General features: G+C 38.7%; 1 protein-coding gene across 3 annotated transcripts in view; it reads right to left on the bottom strand.

Moving 5' to 3' along the window:
• TPK1 (thiamin pyrophosphokinase 1) overlaps positions 1–23,737 on the bottom strand; it is a 393,495-nt gene that overhangs the window by 290,045 nt on the left and 79,713 nt on the right. For all 3 annotated transcript variants that reach the window (XM_061415011.1, XM_061415012.1, XM_061415013.1), the window contains exon 3: positions 20,717–20,788. In XM_061415011.1, coding sequence (XP_061270995.1) covers positions 20,717–20,788 — 72 coding nt within the window. The remainder of the gene's footprint in view (positions 1–20,716; positions 20,789–23,737) is intronic.

Genomic DNA, 23,737 nt, shown 5'->3' on the forward strand with positions numbered 1-23,737 from the left:
GTCTTAGAATATTCAGACTATTCTATCATCCATCACCAGAGAATAACTATCCATCAGCATTAGAGAATATTTATCCATCTAAAATTCTAATTTTTAGAATGTTTCCATCACTCTAAAAAGAAACCCCATACCTTTTAATAACCCTCTCTTAACTCCTTATCCACTAATATATTCTCTGTCTCTGTAGATTTACCTGTTCTAGATATCTGATATGAATGGAACTGTATGTGTACTGCATCTCATGTCTAAATTCTCTCATTTAGACAAATCTTTTAAAGGTTCATCCATGCTGTAGAATGTTTCAGTATTTTATTCCTTTTTATGGCCCAAATAATTTTCTATTGTATGGCCATACCAAACTTTGTTTATCCATTCATCCCCTAATGGACTTCTGGACCATTTCCAGCTTGTGGTTATTATATGTAAACGTGCTGTGACCATTCATGCACAAGTTTTATGTGGACATATGTTTTCATTTCTCTTGGGCATATAACTCCGAGTGGAACCCTGCAGGGTCAAATGGCAAGTCCATAGGTAAGCCCTTAACGGAGTGACCGACTGTCTTCTAAAGTCCCTGCGCCATCTTACGTTTCCACCAAAAGCATGCGGGAGCACTGAGTATTTCACACCCTCACTCACCCTTTATTCTCTGATTCCAGCAATCTTGTTGAGTACAAGGAGGTACCTCGTTGTTTTTTTATCTGCATTTCCCTGCTGGCTAATGATATGGTGCATCTTTCCACGTACATGCTGGCCATGTGTCTATCTTCATCAGAAAAGTGTCTATTTGGATCCTTTGCACATTTTTCAATTGGGTCATGTATCTGCTTATTGAGTTGTAAGAGTTCCTGATATATCCTATACACATGTCTCTTCTCAAACATGTGATTGGCAAATATTTCTTCCCATTCTGTGGGTTATCGTCTCACTTTCCTGGAAGGGTCCTTTAAAACCAAATGTTTCACTATTTTTGTTAAGTATCTCCTGAAAGCATCAGCTTTGAATTCACTCTTTAATGCTAAGGGTAATTTTTATTAAGATGCTGGGTATTAACATATGAAAAACATGGGTTATACTGGGGAAGTTTTACTAGATTAGGAAAGATACTGTACACTCCACACAGACATGACAGACCACTACCACCTGGAAGAAGCATGTCTCAACTGTCCAAACAGCATTTGGAGTAAGTTTAAATGTAAAAAGCAAGAGTTCTGTGACAACTTTACTAACAGAAATAACATTAACTTACCACTTTCAGGCAAGGAAGATAATCAAAAATACAAAGTATACAAAATGAAGACTTCATGTGTTTTCCACATTTTAAATTTGAAATACTGTATACTCTACAAGGTGATTTTCCTTGGCATACAATATACAGAGCTCTCATGTTAGCAAAGACTCAGAAGACAACATAATAATGTTCTCTGAAAAAAAACTGGTTGTGGATATCTTGGAAGTCGAAAAAAACAGAAACTGGTGTCTACCAAAAAACGAGGAGGTCGGGTGAAATAGCTAGCTGACAGACTAATTTCCTCAAGTGGGAAATGCAGGGCACGAAATAACAGTAAACAAATTGGCACAGACTGGCAGGCTGACAGGAAGAAAGGCGAGCAGGTAGGCAGAGGGTTGAGTAACAGAAATGCTATTCAAGGTGATGCAAGGTGTGGCGCTAAGCCCCGAAAGGAGAGGCAGAAGCCGAAGACCTCAACGGTTAGGAGTTTACTTGAGAAGATGACATATATGAGCAAGGATGGTAAAAAGTGTTAACTATAAAAGCCCAGGAGCCTAAGCAATCAAAACTTGATTGTGCAGGTGGTGGTGACACCTTCAAAGCTTAGGGACCTACCGAAATGACCTGCCTAAATGAATCTAAAGGGAGGGGCAGTAGAGGAGTGGGGAATTAAGAGGCACAAACTATTAATAAGCTACAAGGATACATTGTCCACAAGGGGGATATATTTTACAATAACTATAAATGTAGTATAACCTTTAAAAGGCTATGGGTCACTACTGTGCACTTGTAACCTATATAATATACAGTAATTGTACTTCAATAAAATTTTTTAAAATAATAAACAGGATACATAGGATATGGAGAGAAAATGACCAGAGGGAGGCAAATAATTCTGAGAACAACTCCAAGTGACAAGGACAGGATTAGTACCTCAAAGAGATTAACTGCTGAAGCTGAAGCTCCAATACCTTGGCCACCTGATGTGAAGAACTGACTCAGAAAAGACCCTCATGCTGGAAAAGATTGAAGGCAGGAGAAGAAGCGATCAACAGATGAAGAGATGGTTGGATGGCATCACCGACTCAATGGACATGAGTTTGAGCAAGCTCTGGGAGTTGGTGATGGACTGGGAAGCCTGGCATGCTGGGGTCCATGGGGTTGCAAAGAGTCGGACATGACTGAGCGACTGAACTGAACTGAAATGTCATTAATTGGCAGGAAAAAGAATTAATCAGTATATGGAAACACTGTAAAGAAAAAAACAATAGTGATATTTTTAAAGTTGAAAAAAGAGTATAGGGTTAAGGCTTCAAAGAGTGAAGCTTAGTGAATAATAAAGGATGTTAAGTCCTCAAAAGTTCTGAATATAAGAGAAAGATGAGGTGGTTTCTAATGTGCTAAGTACTTGAGAGACATATATAGAGCTATCTGGTGGAGAGCATATTTCTGGCCAGGAATAACAGAGCTGGCATCAGTTAGCAATTAGAAAACAAATATTAATCCAATATTGAATGGTGAAAACTAAAACAATTCTATTAAATGTAATTCCCCATGAAAAACATCCATGCTGCTTGATTAAAAGTACCTACTGCGGTTCTCCAAGAAGTTATAAAGCAAAGCTGGGGAGCAGACAGGGAGGAGGTAACATATTGTTTTTCAAGTCCTACTTATACACTTACTGAAGGTAACAAAGGAGTTGGAAGCCAAGAAAAACTGAAGGGAGAAACATAGTCTCCATTTCTGACATTGTGTGTTTTAGTTGCTAAGCGGTGTCCAACTCCTACAACCCCATGGACAGGCTTCTCTGTCCATGGGATTTTCCAGAAAAAAATACTGGAGTGTGTTGTCATTTCCTTCTCCAGGGGATCTTCCCAACCTAAGGATCAAACCCCGGTCTCCTGCATTGCAGACAGATTCTTTACCAACTGAGCTACAAGGGAAGCTGAGCCACTTCTGACATTAGTGTCCACTTAAAACCTGATTCTTTGTTAACATATACACACTAATATAAACTAGAAAACCAAAAAGGACCTACTGTATAGCACAAGGAACGATACTTAGTATTTTGCAATAACCTACATGGAAAAGAACCTGAAAATAGATATAAATGTATAACTGAATCACTTTGCTCTACATATGAAACTAACGCAACACTATAAATAACTATACTTCAATTTAAAGTTAGTTTTTTTAAAAAATGTGATTGTTTCTTATGATTGCTGTTCCTACTGTGCTAATGAATTTAAATCTCATGAAAGGTCTTCTCACTTTATTTACTTCTATATTATACAATGCTTATCTCCAAAAGCTCAAAGGTACAGTGGCTCATTCAGCCTTATAAAGTCTGTTCAGGAAACATCCCATTTCCCTAATAAAATATAGAGAAATGAAGTTTTGACATTGGAAAATGTTCTCTGACTCTGCAGATGTAGGATTTTTTTGCTTTGGTTGTTGCTGGCATATGCATATTGAGAAACATTTGTATTTTTCCCTTCACAATACTAGTGAACTTACTTTCTAAATACTCGAGTAAAAATGTGTTTTCCAATTCTTTAATTTCCTTCAGTAGTATTAACATAAGTTATTAGTTTAAGAAAGTTTCTAATAGTTTAAAAAATTAAAAGTACCATCATCATTTATTATGTCATCTAAGGTGCCAAAATAAGATCTTAATCATTCCAAATAAGAAGGGGAGTAAAATTAAAAAAAAAAAAAAAAAGATGAGGATCATGCAGATTTGAAGAAGCTGGTCAGAATTTCATAAGTTAATGAGAAACAAAAACATGCCTGTTTACTGATGTTATAAGAAGATGAAAGTAAGTGGTAAACATCCATTAGCTTGTTTGGGGAAAATGTTTCTTCTCACTTTTATTTAAGATACTGAAGCTGTATTTGAAAATGTCAAATGAAATAAAGATAATGACAGCAACCAATTAATCAATCAAGTATAATAACCTCTTAGTTTTATGAACCAAACATCAATTAGATGTCATCTTAAGGCTCTTTTGATAACTATAAGAAACAAAAAAGAGTACAGGTAATAACAGAAAGTTCACCATAAATGTTCTTCTATATATATTTCTAAGTTCACTCTAATTTACAATTTTTCCATTCCATGGCTGTGAATAACCTTCTATTTATCTCTAATTTCTCCTCGTTTATTTTGTTGACATATTTACTGTTTGCCTTAAAATAAGTTTCAGAACTATGCTGGTATCATCCATAAAACTGAAAGAAAAAAAAAAAGTTCAATTCACTACTAACAAATTTTACTAGAAATAGTGTTCTCGCCTGGAGAATCCCAGGAACGGGAAGCCTGGTGGGCTGCCATCTATGGGGTCGCACAGAGTCAGACACAACTGAAGTGACTTAGCAGCAGCAGCAGCAGCAAGATGCTATTTAGTTTCACGAAAGTGACACTATCCATGTATCACAATAAATAAACTGTGTTTTAATTTTGATTCCAAACTGAATATAAAAGGCAGGTGATAGTATTATGTTAAGTGTTCAAAACTTAAAAAAAAAAAGAAAAACAGGAAGACACCACCACCAACAGCATGACAATATAAAAATGTTAAAAAGGGAAACAAAATGCTCACTGGTAGGCAGAAGTAAACTCTACACTGACTCTAAAGTTGAAATGCAATCGAAATATCCACTTCCAGTTTGTTCCAACAAGTGCCCAACAAGGATTAAAAATCCACATATAAAATAATAAGTGAATGTTCCTGACACAATGAGCACCAAATAGTAAATATAATTGAAATCTGTTTCAGTGTCAAAAGATCTCCAAGTACCAAGGTCAACATTCAAAATAAAAAGTCTCATTAGTCTCACAGTGCAGAGAGAGAATAAAGGAAAATGGGTAACTCTTTACCAAGTTATTTTCATACTGATTGGAAATCTGACATTTATGGTTTGTAACTTCTAAAAGTCAGGCTAGCAGAAAAAATTTTCAGTTTGAGGAAATATACAGTGAATGAATCGAAACTCACTATACCTACAACTGTTTGAATAAGAGACTGCATAGCTCAGTTTTCCTTCCTGAAACCTGAATGTCAATTGTGCCTAATAAAGAATAAAACATCCACACTCACATCTCATTCTCAATTTTTGGTTAAACTGAATGAACAATAGAGATGTGAAAGGTCTCAGGAGTCTATATGAAAGTGAAAGTGTTAATTGCTCAGTGGTGTCCAACTCTTTGTGACCCCATGAACTGCAGCCTGCCAGACTCCTTGTCCACAGAATTCTCCAGGCAAGAATACTGGAACGCATTGCCAGTTCCTACTCCAGGGGATCTTCCAACCCAAGGATCGAACTCGGGTCTCCCACACTGTGGGCAGATTCTTTACTATCTAAGCTACTTGGTTATATCAGTTCATGGGTACATGCTTACAGGAAGGTAAGAAATGTCACCGACACAATATAAAAATAATTTCCTACAGGCAGAACCTCCAAACCATTTCTATACCTCAGGGATCAATGCAAAGAAATAGAGAAAAACAACAGAATGGGAAATATTAGAGATTTCTTCAAGAAAATCAGAGGTATAAAGGGAACATTTCATGCAAAGATGGGCTCAATAAAGGACAGAAATGGTATGGACCTAAGAAAAGCAGAAGATATTAAGAAGAGGTGGCAAGAATACACAGAAGAACTGTACAAAACAGATCTTCATGACCCAGATAACCATGATGGTGTGATCACTCACCTAAAGCCAGACATCCTGGAATGTGAAGCCAAGCGGGCCTGAGGAAGCATCACTACAAACAAAGCTAGTGGAAGTGATGGAATTCCAGTTGAGCTAATTCAAATCCTAAAAGATGATGCTGTGAAAGTGCTGCACTCAATATGCCAGCAAATTTGGAAAACTCAGCAGTGGCCACACAGGACTGGAAAAGGTCAGCTTTCACTTCAATCGCAAAGAAAGGCAATGTCAAAGAACGTTCAACCGACTGCACAACTGCACTCATCTCACACACTAGCAAAGTAATGCTCAAAATTCTCCAAGCCAGGCTTCAAAAGTACGTCAACCGTGAACTTCCAGATGTTCAAGCTGGATTTAGAAAAGGCAGAGGAACCAGGGACCAAATTGTCAACATCCACTGCTGCTGCTGCTGCTGCTAAGTCGCTTCAGTCGTGTCCGACTCTGTGCGACCCCATAGACAGCAGCCCACCAGGCTCTCCCGTCCCTGGGATTCTCCAGGCAAGAACAGTGGAGTGGGTTGCCATTTCCTTCTCCAATGAGTGAAAGTGAAAAGTGAAAGGGAAGTCGCTCAGTCGTGTCTGACTCTTCGTGACCTCATGGACTACGGCCTATCAGGCTCCTCCGTCCATGGGATTTTCCAGGCAAGAGTACTGGAGTGGGTTGCCATCACCTTCTCCACAACATCCACTGGATCACCGAAAAAGCAAGAGAGCTCAGAAAAACATCTACTTCTGCTTGACTGACTATGCCAAAGCCTTTGACTATGTGGATCACCACAAACTGTGGAAAATTCTGAAAGAGATGGGAATACCAGACCACCTGACTTGCCTCCTCGAAAATCTGTATAAAGGTCAAGAAGCAACAGCTAGAACTGGACATAGAACAACAGACTGGTTCCAAATCGGGAAAGGAGTACTGTATATTGTCACCCTGCTTATTTAACTTATATGCAGAGTACATCAAGAGAAATGCTGAACTGGATGAAGCACAAGTGGGAGTCAAGATTGACAGGAGAATTATCAATAACCTCATATATGCAGATGACACCACCCTTATGGCAGAAAGCAAAGAACTAATGAGTCTCTTGATGAAAGTAAAAGAGGAGAGTGAAAAAGTTGGCTTAAAACTCAACATTCAGAAAACAAAGATCATGGCATCTGGTCCCATCACTTCACGGCAAACGGGGAAACAAGGGAAACAGTGTCAGACTTTATTTTGGGGGCTCCAAAATCACTGCAGATGGTGACTGCAGCCATGAAATTAAGACACTTGCTCCTTGAAAGAAAAGCTATGACCAACCTAGACAGCATATTAAAAAGCAGAAACATTACTTTGCCAACAAAAGTCCATCTAGTCAAAGCTATGGTTTTTCCAGTAGTCATGTATGGATTTGAGAGTTGAACTATAAAGAAAGCTGAATGCTGAAGAATTGATGCTTTTGAACTGTGGTGTTGGAGAAGACTCTTGAGAGTCCCTTGGCCTCCAAGAAGATCCAGTCAGTCCATCCTAAAGGAAATCATTGGAAGGACTAATGCTATTATTATATATTAGTATTCATTGGAAGGACTGACGCTAAAGCTGAAATGCCAATACTTCAGCCACCTGATGCAAAGAACTGACTCATTGGATAAGACTGTGATGCTGGGAAACATTGAAGGCGGGAGGACAAGGGGACGACAGAGGATAAAATGGTTGGATGGCATCACCAACTCGATGGACATGAGTTTGAGTAGGATCTGGGAGTTGGTGATGGACAGGGAAGCCTGATGTGCCGCAGTCCATGGGGTCGCAGAGTCAGACATGGCTGAGCAACTGAACTGATTCCAGATTTAACTAAACATATGTAGAGTAATGTGCACACAGCTTTTAATGTTGTTAAGTGTGGAAAGATTGCTTTCTGTTTACAAAGAAAAAAAATTATATATGCTTTCTATTTATTTTTCTCATGTGGCGAAAAAGAACATCACTTCTTTAAAACCCAGAAAGCAAATATATCTCGATTTGTGTTTTTACTTTGAGAAGATCAACAGTTCACCTCTTCAAGAAAATATTAAGAGGCTATTAAAGCATGCTTATAATTCCATTATCATTAGAAAAAATAATAGTGTTAGACTAATTTGTAACATAAACATTATTTTTTGCTTTGTTATGTAAGACCAGTTATAAAAAGGCACAAGTGGAATGGAAGTTATAATTGATGCCTCTGCTAAAAATGTTCCATAAAAACCAGAAACAGTGTTCCATTATGACAATAACCCTATCTCATTCCAACAAGAGACGGCATTTTATTTAACCAGAGTTTTTCAAGATAGTCCTTAAAGGCCTACTGAATGCTACAAATTAAAGTATATTTTCTCAAAGATGTCTTTCATTCAGTACTAATTGAGATTTTTAAAAAATGATAAAAGAAAACCAAACTAACAGTCCTGCCTACATAAAGCAACAGAGAATCCCGTGAATTTCAGCATATGGACATGGATAAGCCATACACAATTAAGTCTATTATGTTAAACTATTTAACATAAACTATAAGCTTAGGCTAGCATATTTATACCTTAAAATCCCTAAATTTGCTTTCTATGGACATTCACAACCATACTCCTGCAAATTTCAGCTTATATTTATCTTTTCTTCCTCTCAGATAACAAACCCTGCTTACTTCTGGCCAGTAAAAAGATAATGCCTCTCCCCTTATTCCTGTAGTGTTCTATATGCTGTTGAACACAAAGGATGCACAATGCTGTGAATCATGATTAAAGTGCCCGTGAAGCCCTAGGAAAAGGGCTGATCACTGTAAATAAGATGTATAAAATAATCATAAACCAGAAGGACGGGCTCAGATTTGTAACCAATGATAAATTACACATCGAATTACTATTTGTCAAATGAATGATACAGGCTGGTAATGATAAGTATGTTTTAAACATAGTATTACCAATCTGTGTGTTTTTTTTTAACATAATCAAAAGTTGCTGACAATTGAAAATACACATTGCATTGAATCTATCCTGTACCATCTCCCTCTTAGACTCCTAGAAACATCCCAAAGACATATCATGCCACTGAACAAGTCGAAATACCCTCCTGTTATTAAAGGTAATGATGTAACACAGGAGGGGAGGGGCCATTTTTTTGACACTTTGATCTTTGTAACAAAATTACACACCAATTTTATCTTAAGGGCAGGAGTAGAATTTCAAAAATATTCTGGAAACGTCTATTATTTTCCATTAACTTCTATTACTTTGGAATATGCTTCACACATTTACAACATATATATATATTTAGGAAAAGGGTGACAGAGGATGAGATGGTTGGATAGCATCACTGATTCAATGAACATGAACTTGGGCTAACTCCAGGAGATAGTGAGGGACAGGGAAGCCTGGCACGCTGCAGTCCATGGGGTCGCAAAGAGTCAGACGTGACTTAGCAACTGAACAACAGCAACATATGTATAGGATAGATAAATTCCAACTAAAGGGTGTAAGGATTTTAAATAAAATATTTTATAATGCTAATTCTTACAGTCATACATTTATGATTTGAAAGTGAAAATCGCACAGTCATGTTGGACTCTTTGTGACCCAATGGACTATACAGTCCACGGAATTCTCCAGGCCAGAATAATGGAGTGAGTAGCCTTTCCCTTCATCCAGGGGATCTTCCCAACCCAGGAATCGAACCCAGGTTTCCCACATTATCAGCAGATTCTTTACCAGCTGAGCTACAAAGGAAGCCCAACAATACTGAAGTGGGTAGCCTATCCCTTCTCCAGCAGATCTTCCCAACTCAGCAATCAAACCAGGGTCTCCTGTATCGCAGGCAGATTCTTTACCAACTGAGCTATCAGGGAAGCACATTTATGACTTACTGAGGAGGAAATAATCATCATCAGCCTTTATTATTTTTTGACACCAACAATGGGAAAAGGTATGAATTAAAAAAGGAAATACTGGATTTTTTTACTCTCAGTAAACATATTAGAAAATGCTATACTGTGAAAACTTGGTATTTTGAAACTACTTCTCTGTTTTAAATAACAAGGACCACAGCTCATGGGCTTCCCAGGTGGTGCAGGGTACAGAATCCACCTGCCAATGCAGGAAACACAAGAGATACAAGTTCAGTATCTCAGTGGGGAAGATAACCTGGAGGAAATAGTAACCTACTCCAGCACTCTTGACTGGAAAACTCCATGGGCAGAGGAACTTGTTGGGCTATAGTCCATGGGGTCGCAAAGAGTCCGACACGAATTGAGCAAATGAGCATGCGTGCACATACACAACAGCTCATACAAAGTACCATGAAATCAGGACGTGTAGCAGGAGAATTACAAATGCTTCACAACTATGAAGTACTTCAGGTTTTGGGATCAGTTTCTTCAGTGGCCTATGATAATGGAGTTACTGAAACAAAACATCACGCAACACGATGATCCGAGAGTGGATCCTAAGAAAATAACACTGAGGTCCTTAATATCTGACATTTGTAACACTCAAAATAATGAAAGATCTAATTCAACAGTGATGGGCCATCACCTTGGGACGAGAGTCATAAATTATATTTCCAGCGTCAAATCAGACTACACACATTTTGTTCTGTATCACTAATATATTGAAATGGCATCTATTTAAATGACTTTTTTGTAGTCCTCAAATGTTTCTGTATGAGTGGGACAGATCTTTCCTGCCAGCCTTATTTACAGGGACTACAGCTTGTACATAACTGTTTTGCTTAATGGACCAGAACCAAGTATGCAAATTGCTCATCAGATCTTTGGCTCAATGTTCACTTAAATGTGCTCAAAGCATAAGTTCTGTGAACCACTAAGAACAAAAAATGACACAAATAGTGTCAATTTGGTAGTTCAATAAACTGTGCTAAGCCTCACCGTTATAGGATTCTTAAGTCTAATGACTAATCTGCTCATCAGTAGAACAGATGCTTCCTGGATCATCTGAATAAAAATACAGATACCCTAAAGCCTAGCATTTTCCCAGCTAAGGTATCAGCTGGATCTTTGCTTGGATGCAATTAAATGACAAAAACGCACACGATATTCTACCTATCCAGGTAGTCATAACCAGCAAATCCCTTAAAAACCAAATTTATGATAATGATTGAGATGGCAAGGATGTCTTATTAAAGGGTATCACTATTTCACTTCCACAGAGATCCTGCTATTATAGGTATCTAACACTGCACACTGTTCAGTTCTATTGAATACATTCAAAATTATAGACTATTTCTTCCACTGAGTGCTGAAGAACTGATGCTTTTGAACTGAGGTGCTGGAGAAGACCCCTGAGATGCCTTGGACAGCAAGGAGATGAAACCAGTCAATCGTAAAGGAAATCAACCCTGAATATTCACTCAAAGGACTGATACTGAAAGTCCAATACTTTGGCCACCTGATGCAAAGAAGCAACTCATTAGAGAAGACCCTAGTGCTGGGAAAGGTTGAAGGCAAAAGGAGAAGAGGACGGCAGAGAATGAGATGGTAGACATCATCACCAACTCAATGGAGATGAATTTGAGCAAACTCTGGGAAAAAATGAAGGACAGGGAAGCCTGGAATGCTGTAGTCCATGGGGTCCCAAAGGGTCGGACATGACTTAGCAACTGAAAAACAACAAATAAGCTACTCCCCTACTAGCTTAGACAAGTGTTTTGCCCTACGATTTCCCCTATGATGCCCCATTCAGTTTGTTCCGAACACTGCCAGTAAATTCAGATACAGAAGGATACAGATCAGATTTCCTCGCAACCAAACTTCTGAGTGAAGCAGGAGAGAGGTCATCCTCTCTTACTAGCTTTTCTGTTTCCCAATGGCAGCTTCTTTCCGAGACTCTGAGCAGCTATTACTGGGAAAGCAAATACTCAGAGAGGCTCAGCTTCCCCCAAAGACCAGGACTCCAAAAAAGTTCATCTTAGTTTTACTCTGTAATTGTACACAAATATTAGCCAGTGGTAATGTTCTTTAACTGACTTTCAGTTCAGTTGCTCAGTCGTGTCCGACTCTTTGGGAGCCCATGGACTGCAGCATTCCAGGCCTCCCTTTCCATCACCAACTCCCAGAGTTTACTCAAACTCATGTCCATTGAGTCAGTGATGCCATCCAACCATCCCATCCTCTGTCATCCTCTTCTCTTCCTGCCTTAACTGACTTATACTCAATTAAATAGCATGATCTTCCCAGGTGCAGTGGTAAGGAATCCGCCTGCCAATGCAGGAGATGCAAGAGATGCAGGTTTGATCCCTGGGTCAGGAAGATGCCCTGGAGAAGGGAATGGCTACCCCCTTCAGTAATTCTTGCCTAGAAAATCCCATGGACACAAGACCCTGGTGGGCTACAGTCCATGGGTTTTCAAAGAGTCAGACATAACTGAGCATGCATGCACCCTCTCTGAAAATAAACTTTCAGACACAGCTTGCCTTCGAAGAAACTATTACAAGAGAGAAGCCACTAAGCAAAGCGGGACAAAAAATTAACACACATAGGAACATTAATATTTATCTAACACATCACAGTATTTAGAGATCAAACTTTAAAGCAGGATAGGGTAAAAATATATGTTTCCAGATTCTTACGGGTAAGGTAACAATTCACAATGTGGGGAAAAGGAAGTGATTCACACCATGTTTCTCCGACTGCTTCTCTGAAGACTACTCTTTTAGAAGACCTTCAAACTAACTGAATAAGCTCTGTGTTACAAGTGAATGGAGAAAACTTTACGTCTCTGTAACAAATTTCTGGGAAGTGCTGTGAACATGACGTCTGCATTTCAGGGAAGGGCACCTAAGACCTGAGCACTCTGACGGGGAAAATGACAGGATACCTTCTAAAGAGTTGGACACCATCAACTTTAAGAAATGCAAAACGCTGAATTCACTTTGGGATAGCTGACCCAAAGGTGATGCTTTATTTTTAACTAGGTTTCTGCAGCATTCACTGTCTGCCTAGTGCAGAGATAGAATTCTAGAATCCTTTGGAGTTTTTTGTTTGTGTTTTACTTTTACACCGTTTCAGTGAGGACACAGTACCACAAAGGTCCTGCTGAGCTTCCCTAGCAAGGATGGCTGTTAACAACACGCTTAGAGTCTTGTAACTAATCCCACATCAGGCTTAGTTCATTGGACTTAACATCAGCAGAAAAGTCTGTGTGTAAGTGTGTGTGTGTCCCTATAAACTAACATGGAGCAAATGTAAGTAAATGAATGAATGAGTTTAAAAAATGTATGTTTATATAAAATATATATATGTATTTATATTTACTAAAATATAAGTAGCCATACTAACTTGAAGCCATTTTCTAGTTACGACATACCAGTTACGACACAGATCTACATGGCGTAAAAAAACACAGTAAAACAGGCAGTCAAAACCTCTGCACTAGCTGCCATAGAGGGTACAGAGTCACATGGCCTGGCAACCTCTATTTTAGGGGCATTTTCCTATTTAGTCACAGCATTCCATCTACAACCTTAACTGATGGTTAAAATACACATAAAAATCATTTCATGGGCAATAATGAAAAAGAAAAAATGCAAGTATAAAACAAATACTGAAGGAAATATTAAATAGCTAATGGGGACTGTCACTGTCTCATTATAAAAAGTGATGTTTTAAATCTTTAAAAAGCACATATATAATTCTATAATTAAATTAAATTAAAAAGCACATATATAATTCTATAATTAAAGATGAAAATCTAGGGTAAAACTGAGGCATGTATTTTCTCAAAAATAAGGTTAATCTACCATTCTCACAAAGAAATTAAGAAAGGAGCATTACAAGCACTGCAATAAAAATATACAGTAAATCTCTTTAGAAATTAAAGTCAGAAGATAAGGGTGTTGCTTAATTGCATAATTTTATACTCTTCTCTATAATAAAAGATATACCTTACCATAATACCTTAATGGACAAAGAGGATATATTCCAATGACACATTTGTTACCACTTCAACTGTCAAAGACATAAAATGAAAGAGGAAAAAAGGAATATATTCTTTGCACATGAGCTATGAGGAAAAGAGGTGAGATTAATGAAAACAGCAGTTCTGATTGGTTACACCAGGAAATACAAAGTAAGCATTTGGGAGTCTTAGAGCAGAGGAAAAAAGAAATTGGTCAACAGAGCTCCAGTTCAGCAGAAGTAGAAAAGGGACCCAACCTAGGCTGAGAAACGCGAGGAATCTTGGCCGCAGGGAAGAGTGTGTGTGCGTGCATGCACCTGCTGCCCCCTAACTGGTTCACAGCAGGGCAAAAGGATTTCCAGCATCTAGAAAGTACCAAAGACAGACCCTGACCTTCAGCAATTGCTAGGATGACCTACAATGGCTGCTCCCAGGCTAGTCTCACCAGAACCAGGAGGAAAATACCTCTGCTAAGCATTCTGTATCCTTCTTTAAGAAGCTGAGCCTCAAGGAGGGATCAGGTGATACTTCTAAGTAAGAAGCAAAAGACAAATACTAAGGAGAAAATCTCTACCTGGGCACACTAAGTAAGGAAGCTTTTATACACAGGAGGTGGCATTTGAGTTAGACCTTTAAAGATGAGTCAAAGGTTGAAAGATGAATAAGTATAATAAAAATCTATTTCAAGCAACAACAACAAAAAAAGGCAGTTCAATTATATCAGTCATTAAATACATAGGATGGGGTCACAGCAGAAGATGAGGACAGAGGAAAAATTATATTAGAAACACACTCAAAAAAAGAAACCCAAAAAGATGGACTATGACTAGCCCTTTCAGAGTCAGCTTTAGGAATAACCCTAAGGTGATTCTGAACTTTCAAGATGATTATCAAAAACGTTTCCTTTGAAATCCTTCTAATAGACATAATGTATACAAATAAATACAATAGGAATGAAATAGCTATTTCTTTAATATACCAAGTATTTTAAAGCTACCAGCCAATATCTACATATAAAAATTACAAGTATCCAATTTCTCTTAATGAAAATGAACAAAATGGACACCAGAAGTGAAAGAAGAAAAGTCCCACGGAATAGAGAGATAGTGGTAGAAAAAGAGAGGAAAAAGAAAACTTCACATGCTGTAAATCTGTTAACTGTGGCTGAGCTTCATTTCAAGTCATCAGGAGAAAAGAGTCCTGGGGTGCATAATTTACAAAAGAAAGGGTCAAGACAACAAGGCGCTTTATAGCAGATCAGGCACTTCAAACTTCAGCCTGACACTGATCACTAGCACAAAATCAGTAGAATTAGTGGAGCAAGTCATGATTCTGTTAAAAAGTATTTATTCAGCTAAAGTGTTTTTCTTTAAAGAAAGACAAGCATACAGACATGAGCCAAGCAGATGCAATTAATCAAATGCTACAACAGGTTCACAGCTGTTGAGAAGCAGGGATACAGCACCCTCCTTCTGAGGCCTTGTGGCTCTTGATGAAGATGCTGTCATCAAGAACAGGCTGCAACCTTACGCCTCCACAACCCCATCTTCCCGCCCCACCAGGGAAGTTCCAACCACAACTGAGAGCCCAGAGTCCCACCCGCACCTTTCCCGCCCACCAGCTCTCCATTCCAACCAAAGCCCAGAGCCCAGAGTCCCACCTGCACCTTTCCTGCCCACCAGCTCTCCATTCCAACCAAAACCCAGAGCCCCGAGTCCCACCCCCAGCTTCGAGCCCCATGCCTGGCACAGAAGGGCCTCAATAGGTCCATTACAAACAGAACAGAAGGGGAGACAGCGTGAGTCGGGGAGCGGTTCGGTTGAAGAGTTCGGGGTTCTGCCACTCCCTGAGGCCGGGGGCTTTCGTCCCCGCCATGGAAAAAAAAAAAAGAACAGAAGGGGAAAAAATGATACTACAAAACCAAAGACCTTGCTTGTTTTTCAGTTCATGAAATGTCACATTCGCCTCCCTTTAACCTGAAAAACCCACTGGATCTGTCAAAATATCTTATGACTTAAGCCTCATCCAAAATGAACAGAGTATGTTGCCCATATCCTCATGTGATCTTAACGTTGGTTTCCAGAAGAATAAGAGAAACAGACACCCAGTAAAGGAAAGTAATTCCTTATTAGAGGAAAAAGCTCTAAGGCCAAAGATTAAACATAATGGCATTGACATAACCTGATCATCGATTCATAATCTGATTAATATGGTCACCACTGTTCTGCGGATCAAATGCAAGAGGCAGGTTGAGGCCAGGAACTCACGTTAAAAATGAGGATGTATTCAGGACGTCAAACTCCTAGAAACCTGATACATGATCAATCTATGCAACCGTATTCCACGTAAATGAATGTCTGTGGGTTTCTTATTTCTTTTTTTTGTATTTCAATTTCACATAACTCAAGAGACCTCTCCTACTATCTGTGAGGACCCAGTAAGCTTGGTGACCCCGAGATGAAAAACACTGACCCACAACAAGAAATAACCAGAGCCATTCAAACACAGACATCTCTGTTTCTTTCACTTACCATATATTTCAGGGTGAAAAAGACATTTACTGGAAGAGAAAGCCTGGCTCACGGGGAAAAAAAAAAAAAGAGAGAGAGAGAGCAAGGGAGGGAGGGAGGGAGGTTAAGAAATCTAAGAGCGATAGTCACAAAGGCCAATAATCTCTGATTGCCACAGAACACTTAGTGAGATACTAACTAGATTCTCGTTTTATTTATCTACCTACCTATCAAATATTTATTTTATGTCCCCAGATTAAATCTGGAGTACATAATGTTAGACAAGTAGGGATATATTCTAAGAAGTGTGACCAAAAAGTCCTTAAAACTTCATGATGTAGTAGAGGGAACACACACTCAAAAACTTTTATTATTTTAATCTCCCTTGAAGCCCTTCTTTAAGTCATTTAAACTAGATTTTATAACATGTGAACTAACATCTTCAAAGTAGTCTTTCCTTTGAAAGGAATCTCAAGAAATACCTACTCAACAGAAGCCTTTCACATATACATTAAAGGTAAAATATAGACTTTTATATAAGAGACTTATGCTATGCAGTAGCCTTCAAATTTTCGTGTGTTTTGGTTTTGTGGTCAGCTCTCACCACTTAATTTCTGCTCTTGCCAAATCTTCACATCCACAGAAGTTACAGAAAATGCTGCAGGCATAAATTAGCTTAAGAGAAACAGCAGGGCAGCCTCCAGCCATGACTTACTTGCTGAAATGAAATCTTAAGACACAATTCTGTTTCTTCCCCCAAACCACTGATGCTGTTTTTCTATGGGACACTCTTGTGAAAATCAGCTCAAGCTCAGAGTTTCTCTATTTCATTGCCATTTCTTAGAAGAACAGCAACACAAACACAAGCTCACAGCCTCTGTTATGAGAGTCACAAAAAACCTATTTCTTAGTCTTTGTTAAGAGAGTTGCTTTTTATAATGGTTCATGGCTCCAAAATGATGAATTATCCTAAAGGCATACATGAAAGAATTTAGCATTTCAATAACCTAAAGAAAAGTTATTTCGGAAATGAGAATTATCTAACCATTTCAGTACACAGTACACTTTAGATACCTTTACTTCCCTTTATATATGTGTACTGACCAAATGTTCATTTTTTAATGCAAATCAAATGATTAGTCAAGTGGGCCTTAGAAAGCATCACTATGAACAAAGCTAGTGGAGGTGATAAAATTCTAGTTGAGTTATTTCAAATCTTAAAAGATGATGCTGTGAAAGCGCTGCACTCAATATGTCAGCAAATTTGGAAAACTCAGCAGTGGCCACAGGACTGGAAAAGGTCGGTTTTCATTCCAATCCCTAAGAAAGGAAATGCCAAAGAATGCTCAAACTACCACACAATTGCACTCATCTCACACGCTAGTAAAGTACTGCTTAAAATTCTCCAAGACAGGCTTCAGCAATATGTGAACCATGAAATTCCAGATGTTCAAGCTGGTTTTAGAAAAGGCAGAGGAACCAGAGATCAAATTGCCAACATCTGCTGGATCATGGAAAAAGCAAGAGAGTTCCAGAAAAACATCTATTTCTGCTTTATTGTCTATGCCAAAGCCTTTGACTGTGTGGATCACAATAAACTGTGGAAAATTCTGAAAGACATGGGAATACCAGACCACCTGACCTGCCTCTTGAGAAACCTATATGCAGGTCAGGAAGCAACAGTTAGAACTGGACATGGAACAACAGACTGGTTCCAAATAGGAAAAGGAGTACGTCAAGGCTGTATATTGTCACCCTGTTTATTTAACTTATATGCAGAGTACATCATGAGAAACGCTGGGCTGGAAGAAGCACAAGCTGGAATCAAGATTGCTGGGAGAAATATCAATAACCTCAGATATGCAGATGATACCACCCTTATGGCAGAAAGCGAAGAAGAACTAAAGAGCCTCTTAATGAAAGTAAAAGAGGAGAGTGAAAAAGTTGGCTTAAAGCTCAACATTCAGAAAACTAAGATCATAGCATCTGGTCCCATCACTTCATGGCAAATAGATGGGAAAACACTGGAAACAGTGGCTGACTTTACATTTTGGGGCTCCAAAATCACTGCAGATGGTTATTGCAGCCATGAAATTAAAAGACGCTTACTCCTTAGAAGGAAAGTTATGACCAACTTAGGTAGCATATTCAAAAGCAGACACATTGGTTTGCCAACAAAGGTCCATCTAGTCAAGGCTATCGTTTTTCCAGTAGTCATGTATGGATGTGAGAGTTGGACTATAAAGAAAGCTGAGCACCAAAGAATTGATGCTTTTGAACTGTGGTGCTAGAGAAAACTCTTGAGAGTCCATTGGACCGCAAGGAGGTCCAACCAGTCTATCCTAAAGGAGATCAGTCCTGGGTGTTCATTGGAAGGACTGAAGTTGAAGCTGAAACTCCAATACTTTGGCCACCTCATGCGAAGAGTTGACTCATTGGAAAAGACCCTGATGCTGGGAAAGATTGAGGGCAGGAAGAGAAGGGGATGACAGAGGATGAGATGGCTGGATGGCATCACCCACTCAATGGACATGAGTTTGGGTAGGCTCCAGGAGTTGGTGATGGACAGGGAGGCCTGGTGTGTTGCAGTTCATGGGGTCGCAAAGAGTTGGACATGACTGAGCGACTGAACTGAACTGATTATCTGGTGAACGTCAGGCCTGAGACATTTTCAAATGAAACTCACTGCAGAAAACCTAATGAAATGAAGAACTTCAGTCAGCTCAAAAATCTACATCATATCACACTATGAGCAAAACAGGACCATTAACCACCCCCAAAATATGAGGCTGAGTATGTGGTTTTCATTATCCAATGTTTCTAACAGCTCCTATCAATGAATATTTTATCAATTTGCTGTAAAACACAGTTTTATATGTGCTCCTAAAAATATTATAAAACATGATACAATAAGTTCAGGTAAAAAAAGATGTACCTAGTCAGTCTGCTTTGGTCTTTATGAGCAATATCAACTATATTAGATTCTGTCTTTCAATCACTGTAATTACTAAGCAATTATGTGCCACGCACAGCACTAGACAACAGAGATAAAGTGACAAAAAAGACCTTTTGGCTTTAAGATACCCAAATAACTACCTAATTACAGGTTAGTAAGCAGTAAGTGCTATGAAAGATAAGTTAATAGTTGAGTAACTGTTTACTTTTAGGGCAATGTTAGTAAAACTACAATGTGAAATTTTAAGTTAGCTAATTTAAAGTTGGCTAAATTTGTAATACCAGGAGTTTCATCCTGAGCATACTGAACATGAAAAATTCTTTCTACAAAATTATCTACATAATAATTTATTCCCTCTAGTATCACAACTACCTTTGTCCAGATGTGAACTGATTAACCTAACAGATTTGCATTCAAAGACACACAACCTCAACAACGAGAACACTAGTCTGGGCTGGTAAAAGAAAATCAACAATATGCTACAATATATCATGAATCAAGATTTCTGTTTATCTAATTTGATCTAAAACTTACAGTGAAAACATAGCAAAAGTATCCCTTAGGGAAAAAAAACCAAGACTTCATTAAAGAACAGAGGTTCAAAATGGCAAATGCTATTTAATACTACTTTCTTGAGTTAATTCTATAAAAATCAAGAATAATGTAAAAGAGTTAATAAAGCCTATTTCTTACATGAAACTTCATAGAAGTTTAATTCGGTAAAAATATTCCATTTTTAACTATATTTTTCTGCACCCCTAGAAATTCTAATATACTGGTAACTGTCTTCTTCTTTTATCTTCCAGTCATCCTGAAGAAATCTAATTACTGAATGCTGGAATGAGTGAGGCTTGTGGAGGTTTTTTGCTGTCACTGGAGCCAAAAACATTTACACTTGAACAAACACTTGTAAGTACTTAGGATAAACATCCACATAATAGTTATAATATACAGTAGAGTCACGAAGAGTCGGGCACGACAGAGCGACTTCACTTTCACTTTTCACTTTCATGCACTGGAGAAGGAAATGGCAACCCACTCCAGTGTTCTTGCCTGGAGAATCCCAGGGATGTGGGAGCCTGGTGGGCTGCCGTCTATGGGGTTACACAGAGTCGGACATGCCTGAAGCGACTTAGCAGCAGCAGCAGAGTGGTGCTATATTATAATTCTGTCCTTAGAGGTCCACTGCTTGGAAACCATGTGTATAAACAGAACAGATAAGCAGAGAAACAGTAATAACATCTTCTGATAACTCAATATTTAAATCAGCATATTATAAATTCCACTTTTTAGTAGTCCACCTGGTTTCTGGAATACTTAACCGTCACATGAGTCCAAAGGAAAGTAAGAAAGCAAAGAAATATAAATGCTAATTAAGGTTACCTTTGTGCCAAAGATGACGAAAACATTTGTCCAAAGGCTGGTTCAGAATCACAAGGCAGTATTTCAAACTCCCTATGGGAAAAAAGCAAAATCAAGTAAACAAGTGAAGTTAAGTCTTGTGTTCCCTAATTTGAGTCTGGAATTGTACTCTTATTAGTTTGAGTTTTAAGTCTATACAGAGCTAAATTTTAATCACAGCTGATTTCTTATACCTGGATTTTAAAAGACACCGTAGGTAAACTGGATCTACTTTATTCCATGCGTCCATCTCATCACTATATCGCTGAGGAATTTATTATTAAAATATGGTTCATCATAAAAACAACTGCAGCCCATTAAACTGTAAAGAGTTGAACACAACTTAGCGACTGAACAACAACAAATGCTTCTTTTTGTAGGGGCGCACAGCAAACATGCCCCTGACGTGAATTCCTATCCTTATGAAATACACAACACTTTGCTACAAGTAGCCTTCAACCTGGCTGGTCTGGTATCTCCTGGATGCTGCCAAGCTGCTTGGGTCTAACAGGTGTGGCCTTTTACATGCATTTTCATCCTCATTTAGTCACAGTCTCTCTTTGCCTCTCAACCTCTCCCTCAGCCCCACTTGAACTCACCCATGGAAAACTTTATTTCCACAAGATCCTACTAGCTCTTTTCATGACTCTTTTATTCCCACTTTTTAGATGACACTCAAAAGACCAAGAAAGATGGAGAAAAGTTACTTCTCCAACAATCACTTCAAGCTTTTTATAATGTACTGTAAAAAGTGCATAGCAGAACACAATAAGGCTGGCTGAAAATCTGTCATTCAGCTCAGTCTGAGCACTTCATTTCATTTATGGAAAAGAAATGTTTGTTTGGTGATAAGAAAAATTAATTGTTTTTTTAAGCAATCTCAGTGCTAGAAATGGAACAAGATAAGGAAATGAAAAGGGGATGCCATCATCCACAGCAAATGTTATTAAGTGCCGATTATATATCGAGCACTAGGAGTATGAAGAGGAATAAGATTACAGGGTATCTGCAAGATAAGACATTTATAATAAAGACGATTTATTCCACATACAGTACCACACAAGGATAGGAGGAGTGCCAGGCAACAGATAAATGAATGTGGCAGAAGTTCAAAGCCTAGAAAGTCAGTAAGGTCTGGTGTCATCCTAGAAAGCTTGGTGATATGCAGATCTCTGAACTTGAGCTTAAAAAGACAGCTGGCCAAAACAAAGAAAAGGGCATTCCAGACAGAAAAGACAATGCACAGGAAGCTGCTATCCTTTGCCGGTAGGACTGTTACCATGGAAAGTTTAGGAGGCAACATCCTAGTGATGGGCACCTGAGACATGTATCCTACCATTCCAAATTTTACACATGCTCTTTATGATGACAGAAATTTCAGTCCTGGCATCCAGGAAGTATTTAAGAGTGATGCAGAAATGAGTAGTAAAAGCAATTTATGTATACTGGAGGATCAGCCATACAGAAATGACAGACGAAGGTCAAAGTGCAGACACGCAGCTGAGATACTGCAAAGAAAGGGCAGAGAGAGAAAAGAACAAATCGCAAACATAAATCGTCACATTTTGCTCAGTGTTATAAAGCAGAAGGACTTCAACAAAGGAAATACAGAAGAAACAGCTACAAAGGTAAAAGAACCAAGAGTATTTCCAAGAATGTGGCATCAATAATGCAGCATCAAAGAGACTAGACAATGAGGAAAGGCTAACAAGGGGGCGAAAATGTCAAAGCAAAGTCTGAAAATTCAGAGGACAGTAAAGAGAACAAGGAGTGAGAAAACTGTGAGATGCCTCTTCTTAAATAAAAAAGTGAACTGTGAGAAATGGGGGAAAAAAAGGCAGCAAAGTCCAGAGAAAGTATTATAAATAGAGAATATACTGTATTCTAATTAGGAAGAGGGAAGTAAGAGAGAGAGGGAAAGGATTCATTCATTCATTCAACAGGTATTTATAGAGCACAAAGCAGTTTCCTTTGGGAATTAACATACCCTCCACCCCCCTCAGCCCCCCACCCCCCCAACCCCCCCACCCCCGGCCCAAAGGCTTACATACTATTGATAAAAACAGGTATTGAGACTGAAGCAAAGGATGACCTATCACAGCAATACAGGAAAGTGAGATAGAGGCAGAGGATGACTGATTTCCTCATAAGAAAGTAAACAAGAACAAAGTCAAAATATGAAAGTTGAATGGACATCGAAAATAACTGCTTCAAGAAATGGACTACAGGAGCTGAATATCCACAGGTTTAAAAATAGGAATTCAGTTGGGGTCAACTAGCAGACACAGGACATCAGATCTGTCTCAAATTCAGGACTTTTCCCACCCATTCTGGGATGTTGAAACAGGAGTCCGTGTAAACAAGATGGTGATGATGGCTGGTTGGAGAACTGGCAAAATCACTTGTCCAGAGGTGAGGCGAAGCCAGGAGGCATCTTTGGGCTGCATCAGAGTGAAGATAGTGGCAAAAACCAGTGATTACCGCACAACATTCCTCCTCCTCTTATTCAACAACAGAATCCTGAGGGGCTTTTGTGGTTTCAGTTTTGGTTTTTGCTTTGACTTTCTGGCTTTTTTTGTTTTACTGGAAATATTACTGTCCAGATGAAAAACTATCTCTTAGATTCTCTCCAGCAAAACGTAGTCATAGCACTAAGTTCTGGCCAAGAAAATGTATAGAGGAGCCTGATATGTTACTTTTAGGGAGTCTCCTTAAAGTGGGGCGGTGAGGGCTTTTTCTTCTGTTTTTCTTCCATTCTGCCATCTGGAGCAAGACTGATGAATGAACAACAGTCTAGCAGCCACCTGGGATGCAAAGAACAATGACAACAGGCTGGAGCCTGGGTCCCTGAAGACTCCATGAAACCTCTGTGCCAGCACTTCAATGCCTGACTCCAGACTTTTATACGAGAAAAAAAACTAAACTCCTACTTTAAGTCAATAATCCTTGGGGTTGTTATTCTGTAGAGAGAAACTGAATTTTAATTAATGGGGTGATCATGGT

Source organism: Bos javanicus, chromosome 4, assembly GCF_032452875.1.
Source record: "Bos javanicus breed banteng chromosome 4, ARS-OSU_banteng_1.0, whole genome shotgun sequence".
In the NCBI taxonomy this organism is placed as follows: domain Eukaryota; kingdom Metazoa; phylum Chordata; class Mammalia; order Artiodactyla; family Bovidae; genus Bos; species Bos javanicus.